The 13,045-nt window shown below is 42.0% G+C and overlaps 1 protein-coding gene across 1 annotated transcript; it reads left to right on the forward strand.

Annotated features, from left to right (window-relative positions):
* Positions 1-1,822: 1,822 nt before the first annotated feature.
* Positions 1,823-4,794, forward strand: LOC113769603. The gene is made up of 3 exons (XM_027314113.1): positions 1,823-2,548; positions 2,680-2,778; positions 2,890-4,794. Exons 1-3 carry the CDS (start codon positions 1,823-1,825, stop codon positions 4,792-4,794), a joined length of 2,730 nt encoding a protein of 909 aa, XP_027169914.1.
* Positions 4,795-13,045: the final 8,251 nt, after the last annotated feature.

Consider the following 13,045-nt stretch of genomic DNA (forward strand, 5'->3'; position numbering starts at 1 on the left):
GAAGAAGATCACAAATTTGGATTCATGAGAAATAATAATTCGCACAGATTATTAATAAAAATATAAAAAGAGGTCTTAAAGCTTTAATTGTTGAAGATCATTGTCATGACAGCCACTAATCTCGCCTTACAAGTCCCAAATTGGCCTTTTTATTTGTTCATGAGATCGGTATTGGACCACACCTTGTGACCAAAGGAAACAAAAATTTATTGGGTTGGAAAACTTTACTAGTTTGCTGCCACTGCTTGGACCCAAAAAGACGTTAATTATATTGAAGAAAAAGAAGAAGAAGAAGAAGAAGAAGAAGAAGCAGCTTTTTCTTAGAGGACATGGAAAAAGAAATGTAACAGAAAGTGAAAAAAACCCGTACAGAGCTGAAGATCACTTCGTCTTCTCTTCTTTATTAGTTTCTCATACAGAAAAGAAAAACAAAAGCAAAATTGAACACACACACACACACACAATCTCTCTGGCAAAATGATGTCCGCGTTGTTTTAATATACGTTGTTTAGTATTTCAAATAAGATATAATTTTTGTTAGATAAATACAGTTGCTGACAAAAATTTTTAATTTGGGAAAGAACTTTTGCTCTTTTTTGTTAGATTCATCCCGAATTAAAAATCTTTGCATGTACAAAAAAAAAAAGAAGAAAAATTAAAATACCCAGTAAGAGTTTTATTTCACCCCAAAATAACTTTTAATGTCATAGAAGAAATAGTTTTAAGGGCATTGGAGTTGCTTGCCTTGTTGGAGGGCGTTGCTGGGCAACTAGACCTACTCAGGGGGCAAGAAATCGAACGGCTTAAACAAAGGTAGAAATTTACAAGATAAAAGACAAAACGAGAATAATGTTAGCCACAAACATCACTGTCATAACATTACACGACTGACAACTTCTCCTCTCTGGCTAGCTCTAGTCTATCCAGGTGTCCGGACTCGTTCCAAGACAGGATTAAAGATGTGTTCAGATTTCGCTGAGCTGATATTACATAGAGATGGAAAAAAGTTCAGTGAAGACTAAAAGTCACATATCCCCACCCCAAAAAAAGAAAGGGCACAGGGATAGAGTTGCTGGTGGTAGCGGAAGAGAGAAAGGAATGGGGAAAAAAGCCTCGGCTTTACTGTTTTTTGGCTGTGCAGCTTTTTGTTTGTATTCAGGAAAACAGAATTGAGCTTTTCTTTGCTTCCATTTGGAAATTTGATCATATAAACAATTGGTAGAATATGTATAATTATGTTTTTCCTGTCATTTATTTTTGTAAACTTTGCATAGAAAGAAGATAAGGGAAAAATCATAGAGTGATGAAATGGTCTTTTGGGGATTTGGTGGATTCACCAAATGAGAATGAAAGGCTGAAAAAAGAAACGCTTTTATTCATAGTTAATTTTTACCACATTGATAGAGTAGATTAACGTATTAATTATGTGATCAACAAGATAATGTGATTAATGACAGAAATTAAACGACAAATAATGGAAAAATATAACAATTTTGAAAGTGGCATACCGCATATACTTGCCAGGAAAATTTTGCAATTGTCAGGTGATTTTGTCTTCTGGTTTATATATTAGGCTCTATATATAGCTGTTTACAGAGTTTGGAGTTATGTATTATTCTTCAAAAATGGAAAATAAATAAATGAATAAATGAAGAAGATCACAAATTTGGATTCGTGAGAAATAATAATTCACACAGATTGTGTCGAGTACGCTGAGCAAATGCTTCATGCTCAAGTTTCCTTTGGCTCTGGGGCATCCTTTTGGATGTCTGCGATATATGCTAAGTGCACGAGGGTTGGGCGGAGGCCTCTCTGGGAGGCAATGGAAAGTGTGGCTACCTCGGTCTCACTCAATCAACCCTGGGTAGCAGCAGGCGATTTTAATGTCATAGCTTCAGCAGAGGAGCGTGAAGGGGGGGCTCCAGCTAATGCTCGGAACATAGATGAATTTAATGCTTCCATGTTCAACTGCGGGCTATCTACAATTGATTTTGATGGATCTCGATTCACATGGACTAATGGGTCAGTCTGGCAGCGCTTGGATCGGGCATTGGGGAATAGGCGGTGGTCCGAGGCCTACCCGCTTTCTAGGGTTTCACATATGGCCAGAGGGATATCGGACCACAGCCCTTTGTTGATTCGATGTGCAGGCTATAGGGTTAGATCGTCTTGCTTTCGGTTTCTTAATGTTTGGTGTCGGCACCCCCAGTTCCGGGAGATAGTGTCGGACGTATGGAGTAAAGAGGTCTATGGCATGGGGATGGTAAGATTTTACAACAAGCTCAAAACGGTGCGAGATAAATTGAAGCAATGGAACCGTGTGGTGTTTGGCAATGTCTCTTCTAAGGTGGCAGAGGCGGAGAAGGATTTAAAACAGAGGGAGGCGGAGTATGATTTGCTTAGAAGTGAGGAGTCGAAGATTCATCTCCATGAGGCCAGAGCGAGATACAATCGGACGCTTTCTATGGAGTGTGAATTTTGGCATCAGAAGGCAGGTATTAAATGGTTACAGGCGGGGGATGCTAATACTGCATTTTTTCACTCTTGGGTCCGCCAGTGTCGAAACTCGAATTTCATTTCCCATATTAGGAAAGAGGAGGGGGGATGGCATGAAGACCTACAGGATATTAAGAACTCAGCGATATCCTTTTTTCGGACTTGTTCTCATCCAACCGTCAGGTACAGGCCCTCACTGAGCTTCCTTTTGAGGTTCCTAGAGTCACCCAGGAGGATAACGAGCTCATGAAACGGCTTCCTATGATGGAGGAAATCCACGAGGTAGTGTTTGGAATGGAGACACAGAGCGCTTCGGGTCCGGATGGGTTTGGAGCAGGATTTTTCTAAAGCTACTGGGACATTGTTAAAGATGACTTGCTTATGGCTATCCAGGACTTCTTCCAGGGTATGGAGCAACCCAAGAGCTGGTCACACTCTATGGTGGTGCTCATCCCAAAAGTGGAGGGTGCATCCCACTGGCGGGATTTTTGGCCTATTAGTCTTTGTAATGTAAGTTCTAAGATAGTGTCTAAGATATTGGCGATCAGGATCAGTAAGCTCCTTCCGAAGCTCATTTCACCATGGCAAACCGGGTTTGTTCCAGGACGAGATATAGTGGATAATGTTCTATTGGCGCAGGAGCTAGTTTTAGACTTGGATAGGAGGTTGGTTGACCCAAATTTGATCTTGAAACTGGACATGGAGAAGGCGTACGATCGGGTCGATTGGTCTTTTTTAATTTTTTTGCTTAGGCAGTATGGTTTTGAAGAGGTAGTAGTGGATTTGCTCTTTCGAACGTTCTCTAACACTTGGTTCTCGGTCCTAGTTAATAAGGAACCAACGGGCTTTGTGAAGTCATATCAGGGGGTGCGACAGGGTGACCCCCTTTCTCTCGCGCTCTTCTTATTCGTGGCAGAATTTCTTGGGAGAGGACTACAAAGGATTTTTTATTCCAAGGACAGTAGATACTTCATGTCTGCTGGGTCGAAAGTGCCGTATTTAGCCTTTGGGGATGATATGATCATCTTCACTCGGTGCTCGCAGGATGCGTTGGTGTCCATTAAGGATTTTTTGCAGCTCTACCAAAGTTGTTCTGGCCAGAAGGTGAATATTACTAAGAGTGCCTTTTACGCATCGGCTAGGGTTACGGACGCTCAGCGGGCCCTGGTAAGCACGACCCTGGGGTACCAGTGCCAGGGGTTTCCGTTCAGGTATCTAGGGGTGCCACTGATTCGTGGTAGGGTTACATGTGCAGTGTTTGATGAGTTGCTGGGCAAGGTGCGCCAAAAGCTATTCCATTGGAGCTCAAAGATGCTATCTATGGGGGGGAAAATTGTCCTTTTACGAAGTGTCCTGTGTTCCCTTCCTGTCTACTTACTCCAGGTGCTCCAACCGCCGAAGGCTGTGCTACTGCATTTAGGCCGAGTGTGCAATGTTTTCTTGTGGGACACCTCTATTGAAAGCAAACGGACCCACTGGGCGGCTTGGGATAAGGTTTGCCGTCCGGTCGAGGAAGGGGGCCTGGGGTTTCGCTCATTTGAGGACGTCGCAAAGGCTTTCTCATGTAAGCTCTGGTGGAAGTTGAGGGAACAGGCATCCATTTGGGCAGAGTTCATGCACATCAAGTATGTCAGAGGGGGGCATCCTCTTCTAGTTTCAGTTGACCGCCCGTCCCCAGTTTGGCGCCGTTTGGTAGAGGTGAGAGATCTCGCAGAGGGGAATATCCGGTGGTGTCTGGGGGAGGGCTTAATTGACTTCTGGCAGGACAGGTGGTGTACTGATGTTCCGCTCGCCAGTTTGGTGCCAGGGCCTAAGTCTCACAGGTTGGCAGGGGAATTTTTTCTTTTTGATGGTTGGGATGAGCAGTGGCTCAGACGGCTTCTTCCGGGGCACTTAGTGTCGAAGGTCATGGAGCTGCGTATATTTCCCAATATGCGAGACCAAATGATTTGGGCGGCGTCACCTTCGGGGAGTTTTACTGTGTCTTCAGCTTGGGACGTTCTTCGTTCAAAGCACAATCGATCTGTTATTGATTCATTGGTCAGGAGCTCGGTGGTCCCTCTGAAGGTATCCTTCTTTGCGTGGAGGTTGTTGCGTGGATGGCTCCCCTTGGATGATCTCCTTCAGGGTAGAGGATTGAGGTTAGCGTCAAAGTGTTACTGCTGTGGCCTAGCGCCAGAAACGGGAGACCATCTTTTTGTCTCGGGACCTTTAGCAAGAAGTGTCTGGCGGCACTTCTCCCGCCTCTTTGGGCTGATAGTCCAGGGAAGTGGGGTGGCGATGAGGCTCGCATGTTAGCTCTTGTCTCACCGGTTTGTCTCACGGAATCATATTCGTGTCATTCTTCCTCTCTCGATCTTGTGGTTTATTTGGAAGGGCCGTAACAAGGCCCGCTTTGAGGGGATGAGTGTGTCGTCAGATCAGATAATCAACCAGGTGTGTGCATTTGTCGAGCAGTTGGGCAGGGATGGCCTGCTTAAGTTGGAGTATTTCAAAGGGGACACAGATTGTGCCTGGGTGAAATTCGGTAAGGTCAAGGAAAAATTGGTACAGCTTCGGGCCTTTTCTTGGGTAAAACTTACAGGACAAGCGGTGAAACTCAACACTGATACAAGTGTTGTAAGCGGGCATTCAAGTGGTGGAGGGGTGGTGCGCTCGGCTGAGGGTGATTTTGTGACAGCCCCACCTTCCCCTAAGGTGTACCAAAGGGGTTAGCGGACTGCCTGCCCAGCTCTCGCCAGGACTACTAAAACGGTAAAACATTAATTCAAGTCGTTCGGGAAACTACTATCGCACTTAACCCAACCATCAATCAAGAAATGGAAAACAAAAGTTAAAACGTAAAGTGAATAGTGACTGCCACGTCACAATCAGCCAGAACCCAATCAAATGCAAATAACTGCTTACAATCCCGGAAAGGAATATATATACAAGCCAAGTAGAATACATGGAACATGAATACCCATACACTGTTACCAACCACATTTGTATGATTACAAGCCAAAAGGAAACATGTAAATCCAAGTACAATCAAGTTGCCAACTATTGAGGAGCTATACAAAATCTCTCAACTAGCTCTACTCAACTCATCTTCAAACTCAAAAGTCCAAAAGGTAAATCCCTGTAAGGAAAACAAAATTCACAGAGTGAGCTTTCGCCCAATGAGGTACCATCACCAAAATATACCAGGATCACATAAACACAAGAATATTCAGTCCAAATACGCACGTCAAGTAAGTAAAATCAACAACACCCAAGTGTAGGGAATAAAAGGATACGGATGGCTCTCAAGAGCCCTTTTCCTCTTTTTCCATGCTTGATCTCATCTCATTGACTCTCCGTCAATGTATACCAGGTAATCATGACCGTAGACTACTCTTTACTCCAATTATCCGTCCACCTCACTTTTCCCTTACCGGGCCCAAACACCAAACAGTACAGAATTGGTATTACTCGAGTATACCGGAATCAAGGGTCTCATACCCAAAGATTCCCAAATACAGTCCCCATGGCTTGTCAAATGTCTCCGACCAAGTCCTTACTGGCTCGAGTCCATTGACTTCCAATGAGGTAGATCTCAGAGTGAACAATAAAGTTGGTATCCAAGCGATACCAAATCCAGTACAGTCAATAATATTCAAGTAATATCATAAACAGTCAAGTAAGCTTAGTATAATAACCAGTCAAGGAGGCTAGAGAGTACGAGAGTGGTAAAGTACACCCTCGCCTCACCTAGCTCAAACAATCATCACAACTAGTCCAAACCACAGAATTCAAGTACAAGAAAGCCACGGAATAACAAACATGTGAGTAGTACACTCACCAAGTTCAACAAAGAAATTTCACAAGTTTTCGCCCGACGTGAGCCTCGGATCACCGGCACGCCCTATAACAATCAAGAAAGTACAATGAAAACGCAAACACAAGTCGAATACCTTTTTCTAGGAACTATTAAGGCAAGACCCAAATATAGCTTGGAAATGAAAAATACATAACATTTAGGGTTAAAAGTAGAAACAAACCCAAAAACCGTTCATTTCTAGCCAATCTCAACCCAACTCACAAGAATCTAATACCCTAGACACTCGGACAGCATTTCCCCTAAAATTTCAGCTTTTCCAACCTGCAAGACAACCAAAAAAAACTATCCAACACAACCACAAGCACCCAAACAAGTCATAAGCCATTCAATATACTTCAGTAGGGTCACAATACCCTTCAATTATAGCCAATTAGAAGTTCAACAATCAACAATAGAAAACCCCCAATTTGAAACCCTAAATCTGAAATTTTCCGCACAAGCGGAAATTTTCCGCAATTAACCACAATTAACGCACAAGAGAGCTATATAATGCCATTTAGAACCATCAATTCCAGCTCAATCATATCATCATAGGAAAACAGAAAAATTCCAGAAAAAATCAGAAAATTAGGAAACTTCACTCCAATCCACCAAATCTTCCGAAAAATCGCGTAAATAGCTACTATAAGGCACCAATTGGCCAAAATTAAAACCAAAAGATGAGTTCCAAGCAAGATACCTTAGTTCTTCAAGAAAGGTTGTAGCTTGTGAGGTTTTCTTCCAAACCAACACCACTAAGTTCTTCAAACACTCTTAGGAAGATGATTTTATGGACTAATTTGGAAATTAATCGGTTAGTTTTCAAGATTTGGCAAGGATTTGTAGATGAAAGGTTGAAGAATTTTTTTCTCCTTTGCTTGCTAGAGGTTCGGCCAAGAGATGGTGAAGAATGAAGATGATTGAGTCAAATTTGGACTTTAAGGAAAGTAAAAAAAGTTTAGTCAAAAGTTAGGCAAGCTTGGTCCAACCAAAATTGGACACTTGGCACTTTGTCTTGCTAGAGTTATCTTCTTGTCCCTCATGGCTAATCCATCTAGGCAACCTCCAATTATCTCCTAATACCTAGTAACAAAATTTCTTTACGCAAAAATTTAACCTAATCGGCCGAATTTCTCTCACTTAATGCACTAGCGGGTCCCACGACCAAAAGACGTTCCAAATTTCTCACGAACTACCTTATACTAGAAAAATGATTTAAAAGCTATATTTACTGATAAAATGTTGATAAAAGTAATATAATAAAGAAAATAAAAAAACACGGGTGCACAGGAATAAAATAATAAATAATTTTTTTTTTCCTCTGGGTTCTCACACTCTCTCCCCCTTAAAGAATTTCGCCCTCGAAATTGCTCACCTGGGTTACTAAATAGCTCAGGGTATTTCTTTTGCATCTCTTCCTCCAACTCCCAAGTTGCCTCTTCTATTCCATGATTTCTCCACAAAACCTTTACCAATGGAATTTGCTTATTCCTCAGTTCCTTAATCCTTCGATCGAGTACTTGTACAGGTCTTTCTTCGTAAGTAAGTGCCTCATCTAACTCAATCTCCTCTGGTCGCACAACGTGGGTTGGATCAGGATAGTATTTTTTCAGCATCGAAACATGGAAGACGTCATGAATCCGAGATAAACTTGGCGGCAACTCGAGTCGGTACGCTACCTTCCCAACTCGTTGGAGAATTTTGTAAGGCCCCACGAACCGTGGTTGAAGTTTCTTTCCTCTACCCGCAGTGACGCTTCGTAGTGGTGTAATTTTAAGGAAAACACGGTCTCCAACTTCGAACTCTAAATCTTTCCTTCGGTTATCTGCGTAGCTCTTTTGTCGGCTTTGAGCTTCTTGGAGTCTTTGACGGATCAATTTAACCTTCTCTTGTGCATCCTCCATCCAAGAAATGGTTGTTGGATCTAGAGCTTTCTTTTCCCCTACTTCATCCCAATAAATGGGCGAACGACACTTCCGTCCGTAGAGAGCTTCATATGGTGCCATTTGAATGGACGAATGGAAACTGTTATTGTAGGCAAACTCTACCAAAGTCATATGTTGACCCCAATTACCCCCAAAATCCAGAATACAAGTTCGTAACATATCCTCGAGGGTTTGAATGGTTCGTTCTGACTGTCCATCCGTCTGGGGGTGATAAGTGGTACTAAGGTTGATTTTGGTCCCCAAGTTCTCCTGAAACTTTTGCCAAAACCTCGATACAAAACGAGGATCTCGGTCTGAAACTATACTCACTGGAACCCCATGCAACCTCACAATTTCATTCAGGTACAACCGAGCCAACTTGTCCATGGAATCCTTCACATTCACAGGTAAGAAATGGGCCGATTTGGTTAACCGATCAATGATCACCCAAACGGCATCATGTCCTTTTTGAGTTCTTGGCAGTCCAGAAACAAAGTCCATCGTGATATTTTCCCACTTCCATTTGGGTATCTCAAGAGGTTGTAACAGTCCAGAGGATTTTTGGTGTTCAGCCTTGACTTGCTGGCAAATCAGACAGGTTTGGATATATTGAGCAATCTCCCTCTTCATCTTATCCCACCAGTACAACCGTCGCAAGTCTTGGTACATCTTATTACTACCAGGATGGATCGTGTATTTCGATCGATGGGCTTCCTCTAAAATTTCTCTTTTCAGGTTTTCATCATTGGCTACCACTACTCGGTTCCTATACCTTAAAATCCCTTCAGGACCCAAATTGAAGTCAGGTAGTGCTTCCTTTTCCACCTTTTCCTTCCACTTTTGTACCATCGGATCCTTCTCTTGGGCTTCTTTAATTCGATCGAGAATAGCAGATGTCACCCGAATATTCCCAAAAGTTATTTGTTTGCCTCCCAGTCTGGGGTTCCACTCGCTAGCTGCTCCTAACATTTCCCACTCCTTGACCATTAACCCTGCTACTTGAGCCTTCCGACTTAAGGCGTCCGCTACTACGTTAGCCTTACCGGGATGGTAGTTGATCGTGCAGTCATAATCTTCTAAGAGTTCCATCCACCGGCGTTGCCTCATATTCAACTCTTTTTGGGAGAAAAGGTATTTAAGACTCTTATGGTCTGAATAAACCTCAAAGGTAACCCTGTAGAGATAGTGTCTCCACTTTTTCAGAGCAAAGACCACAGCAGCTAACTCCAAGTCATGGGTAGGGTAGTTTTGTTCATGGGTTTTCAGTTTCCTAGAGGCAAAAGCAATCACGTTCTTGTTTTGCATTAACACACACCCTAAACCTTCCCTCGAAGCATCGGTATAAACAGTAAAACTGTCCTTCCCATTAGGCAAGGCCAAAACAGGAGCCCTGGTTAACCTTCGTTTCAACTCCTGAAAACTGGTTTCACACTTAGTATCCCACACAAAACGGCTATTTTTCTTCGTTAGATCGGTTAAAGGGCCAGCCAGTTTGGAAAAGTCTTTAATAAAGCGTCTATAGTACCCAGCCAACCCTAAGAAACTGCGAATCTCAGTGGGGTTTTCTGGCCTCTTCCATTCAGCCACTGCCTCTACTTTCGCGGGATCCACTGTAATACCTTCTTTTGAAATCACATGTCCCAAGAAAGAGATTTTCTCCAACCAAAATTCACACTTACTAAATTTGGCGTATAGCCGATGATCTCTCAGAGTTTGTAACACTAACTTCAAATGCTGCTCATGTTCCTCACGGGTTTTAGAATAGACCAAAATGTCGTCAATAAACACGACAACAAATCGGTCCAGGTAGGGTTTGAAAACCCGATGCATCAAATCCATAAAGGCGGCAGGGGCATTGGTCAACCCAAAGGGCATGACTGCAAACTCAAAATGCCCATATCTAGAATTGAAAGCAGTCTTGGGTACATCTTCTTTCTTAATAAGCAACTGATAGTAACCCTGTCGGAGATCTAACTTTGAAAAGACCACCGCGCCTTGCAACTGGTCAAACAGTTCATCGATATGGGGAAGTGGGTATTTGTTCTTAATGGTCATATTGTTTAATCCCCGATAATCGATACACAATCTTAAAGTTCCATCCTTCTTCTTAACAAATAGTACCGGAGCCCCCCACGGAGATCCACTCTCCTGAATAAACCCACGCTCCAACAGGTCTTGCAACTGTAATTTCAACTCCTTGAGCTCAGCAGGTGCCATTCGATAGGGGGTCTTAGAGATAGGTGATGTCCCCGGTAACAGGTCAATCTTAAACTCTATCTCTCTCTCCGGAGGTAAAGTTACTAATTCATCAGGAAACACATCCGGATACTCACTTACTACAGGCACATCTTCAACCCTCAACTTATCAGTAGGAGTGTTTATAAGAAAAGCTAGGAACCCTTGGGCCCCTTTATACAGAAATTTCCTAGCCCGAATACCCGAAATCAATGCAGATGAGGCTAAACTACCCCTTATATCGAGCCTTAGGGTTGCCTCCCCCGGTATTGTGAGAACCCGTAAATTGCATTTTCTAGGTTTTCGCATTTTTCATGGCTTGTTTTCTGCACTTTCTGTATCCGGAAAATTTTCTAGATAAATTTTATGAGCAATTATAGTTTTTAGATAATTTTTCTAGTATTGGAGAGTTTTTAGAAAATTAAGAATATATATTGGACGTGGGACCCACTTGTGCGAAAAGTTAGGAAAAATTCGGCCAATAAGGTTAAGTTTCGGATACTGTGTAAAATTTATCGGGTGTTATGAGATAAGTAGAGAGAGATAAGTAAAAATATATTGTGGATATTGCACAAAATGCACCATTTTTCTCTCCTTGTGGCCGGTTCTCCTTGAGCAAAGAAGGAAGGAAATTCTTCAACTTTCAAGCTTCCATATGCTTCAATCTTCTACAAACAAAAGCCTAGATTAGATTCTACTCCATAAAAACCTTTCTTCTAGTGATAGTAAGTGTATTAGTGAAGTTTGTTTGAAGCTCTAAGGTGGCCAACATCTCTCTCTCTCTTGTTACTTGGTAAGTGATGCTAGAACACTCTACTACACCTAATGATGTTTATGTTATGCTTAGAAGTAGCTTGAGTGATGGAATATGTGATTTATTTCTTGATTTGAAGAGTTTTGGTGAAGTTTTCCATTTTATGATGAATTTTCTGGTTTTTTATGATTTTGATGTTGTGGACTAGTATGATGGTTGGTAATAAGGGGCTTTGGCTCTAGTAGGTGTGAATTGTGGTTAAATGCAATCAATTTTGGGTTTGGAATGAAATGTGAAAAGTTAGGGTTCATGAACCCCTAATCTGTCCGAAATTTTAGGTCATAGATAGAGGCCGAATTGGACTTTGCTCAAAACATGAAAGTTGTAGGTATTGATGAGTATAAAGTTCCTGCAAAATTTCAGGGCATTTGGATTAGTATAGAGTGAGTTATACCGTTTTTACGGTTGCTGTTTTTGGTGAACAGAATGTCCGAACTGCGATAGGAATTGTCTGTTTTGACTGGAATTGGTTTGGATTCTGTTGTTGGTGTCTTCTGATGAAATGTAGCTGGATATCTTAGCTTTCATGTGCCTTTGGAATCAATGCAATTGGACCTGTGTAGGCTGAGATAGACGTATTACAGTTTTGTGTGATTTGGGAACCTGCAATTGCGGTTCTGGCTGGGTTTTCTTCATTTTTGACCTAGTTGTGCTAGGATTTGGACTGAGAGGCCTTCTACATTGTTGTAGCCCTGTTTCATAGCTTCGAAATGGTGGGCCTTACACCCCCAACCGATAATTGTAGTGAGATTTGTGCCATTACCGCATTATGACGTCAAAACCGATTTTCTTATCAAGGCCTACATTAAAGCCCTTTCTTAATTTCTGGTTGCCTATGATGCTTATTTATGCATATGAAACCCTATTAGGGTTAAGATTGGTATGGCTTTATGACTCGTTATCGAGTCTCCATGTTTTTGTTTGCATGTTTAGGGCTCGCTCTCATTCCGGTCTTTTCCTAGCTAACTTTTGTACTTGTACTACTTTGAGCCTAGTGAGCGGCTTTTGGGAAATGAAATGACTTTTGTGTGAAATGTTGGGACTGATTTGAGGAAATAATGAAGCCTTAATGGCTGGAAAAGTAAGAATTTTAGGGACGGTGCTGCCCGATTTTCTAGGCCGTTTGGTTCCTTTAAGTAGATTTGCCTTTTGATGGAAATGAAAGGCTTTTGGGTTGTTTGCGTCTAAGTCTTCATGTTACCTTTTTGTTTCCAAGAAAATCATGTTTACCACCCTTGCATTAGTAATTATTTTGGCGAGGCATACGACTAGTAGTCGAGCCTCATGTGCATTGTGTTTACCCGATTCTGGAAGTAAAACCTTCAATTGGTTTATTTTGATTATTTTAGGGTTTCTTGGCGATTAAGGCCAATCTGAAGTAAAAACTTTTGAAGTTGAGCCGGTGAGTGTACCACTCCCCTCCATTGCTATTTAACTTGATTTCTGCTCTGAAATCTGTTTATTTGTTCGAGACGACTTGTACTTTATCACACTCGTTCTCTAGTCTGTTCATATGCCAATTTACTATGCAAAATTTGAATCTGTTATCTGTGTCTGCATCTGTTCGGATTTCTATGACCTATGAGCTCAATCCTGTGGTTAAGTTATTCAAGTCGGGCCGGCAAGGGCCTGGACGATTAGATAACGAACCCGGTGAGTCTTGTTTTTGGGATCTTGGGTTATTGAGGAACCTTGATTCCGGGTATACTCGAAGTATTACCATTTGTTCGTTTA

This window comes from Coffea eugenioides, chromosome 1 (assembly GCF_003713205.1).
Source record: "Coffea eugenioides isolate CCC68of chromosome 1, Ceug_1.0, whole genome shotgun sequence".
Classification (NCBI taxonomy): domain Eukaryota; kingdom Viridiplantae; phylum Streptophyta; class Magnoliopsida; order Gentianales; family Rubiaceae; genus Coffea; species Coffea eugenioides.

Bases quoted from the DNA above. Each gene is read 5' to 3' on its own strand.
- LOC113769603 (XM_027314113.1), top strand. From the start codon at position 1,823: ATGGAAAGTGTGGCTACCTCGGTCTCACTCAATCAACCCTGGGTAGCA. The intron at 2,549-2,679 runs GTCCGCCAGTGT...TCCAACCGTCAG, and splicing joins CTGCATTTTTTCACTCTTGG to GTACAGGCCCTCACTGAGCT. The intron at 2,779-2,889 runs GTAGTGTTTGGA...ATGGCTATCCAG, and splicing joins TGATGGAGGAAATCCACGAG to GACTTCTTCCAGGGTATGGA.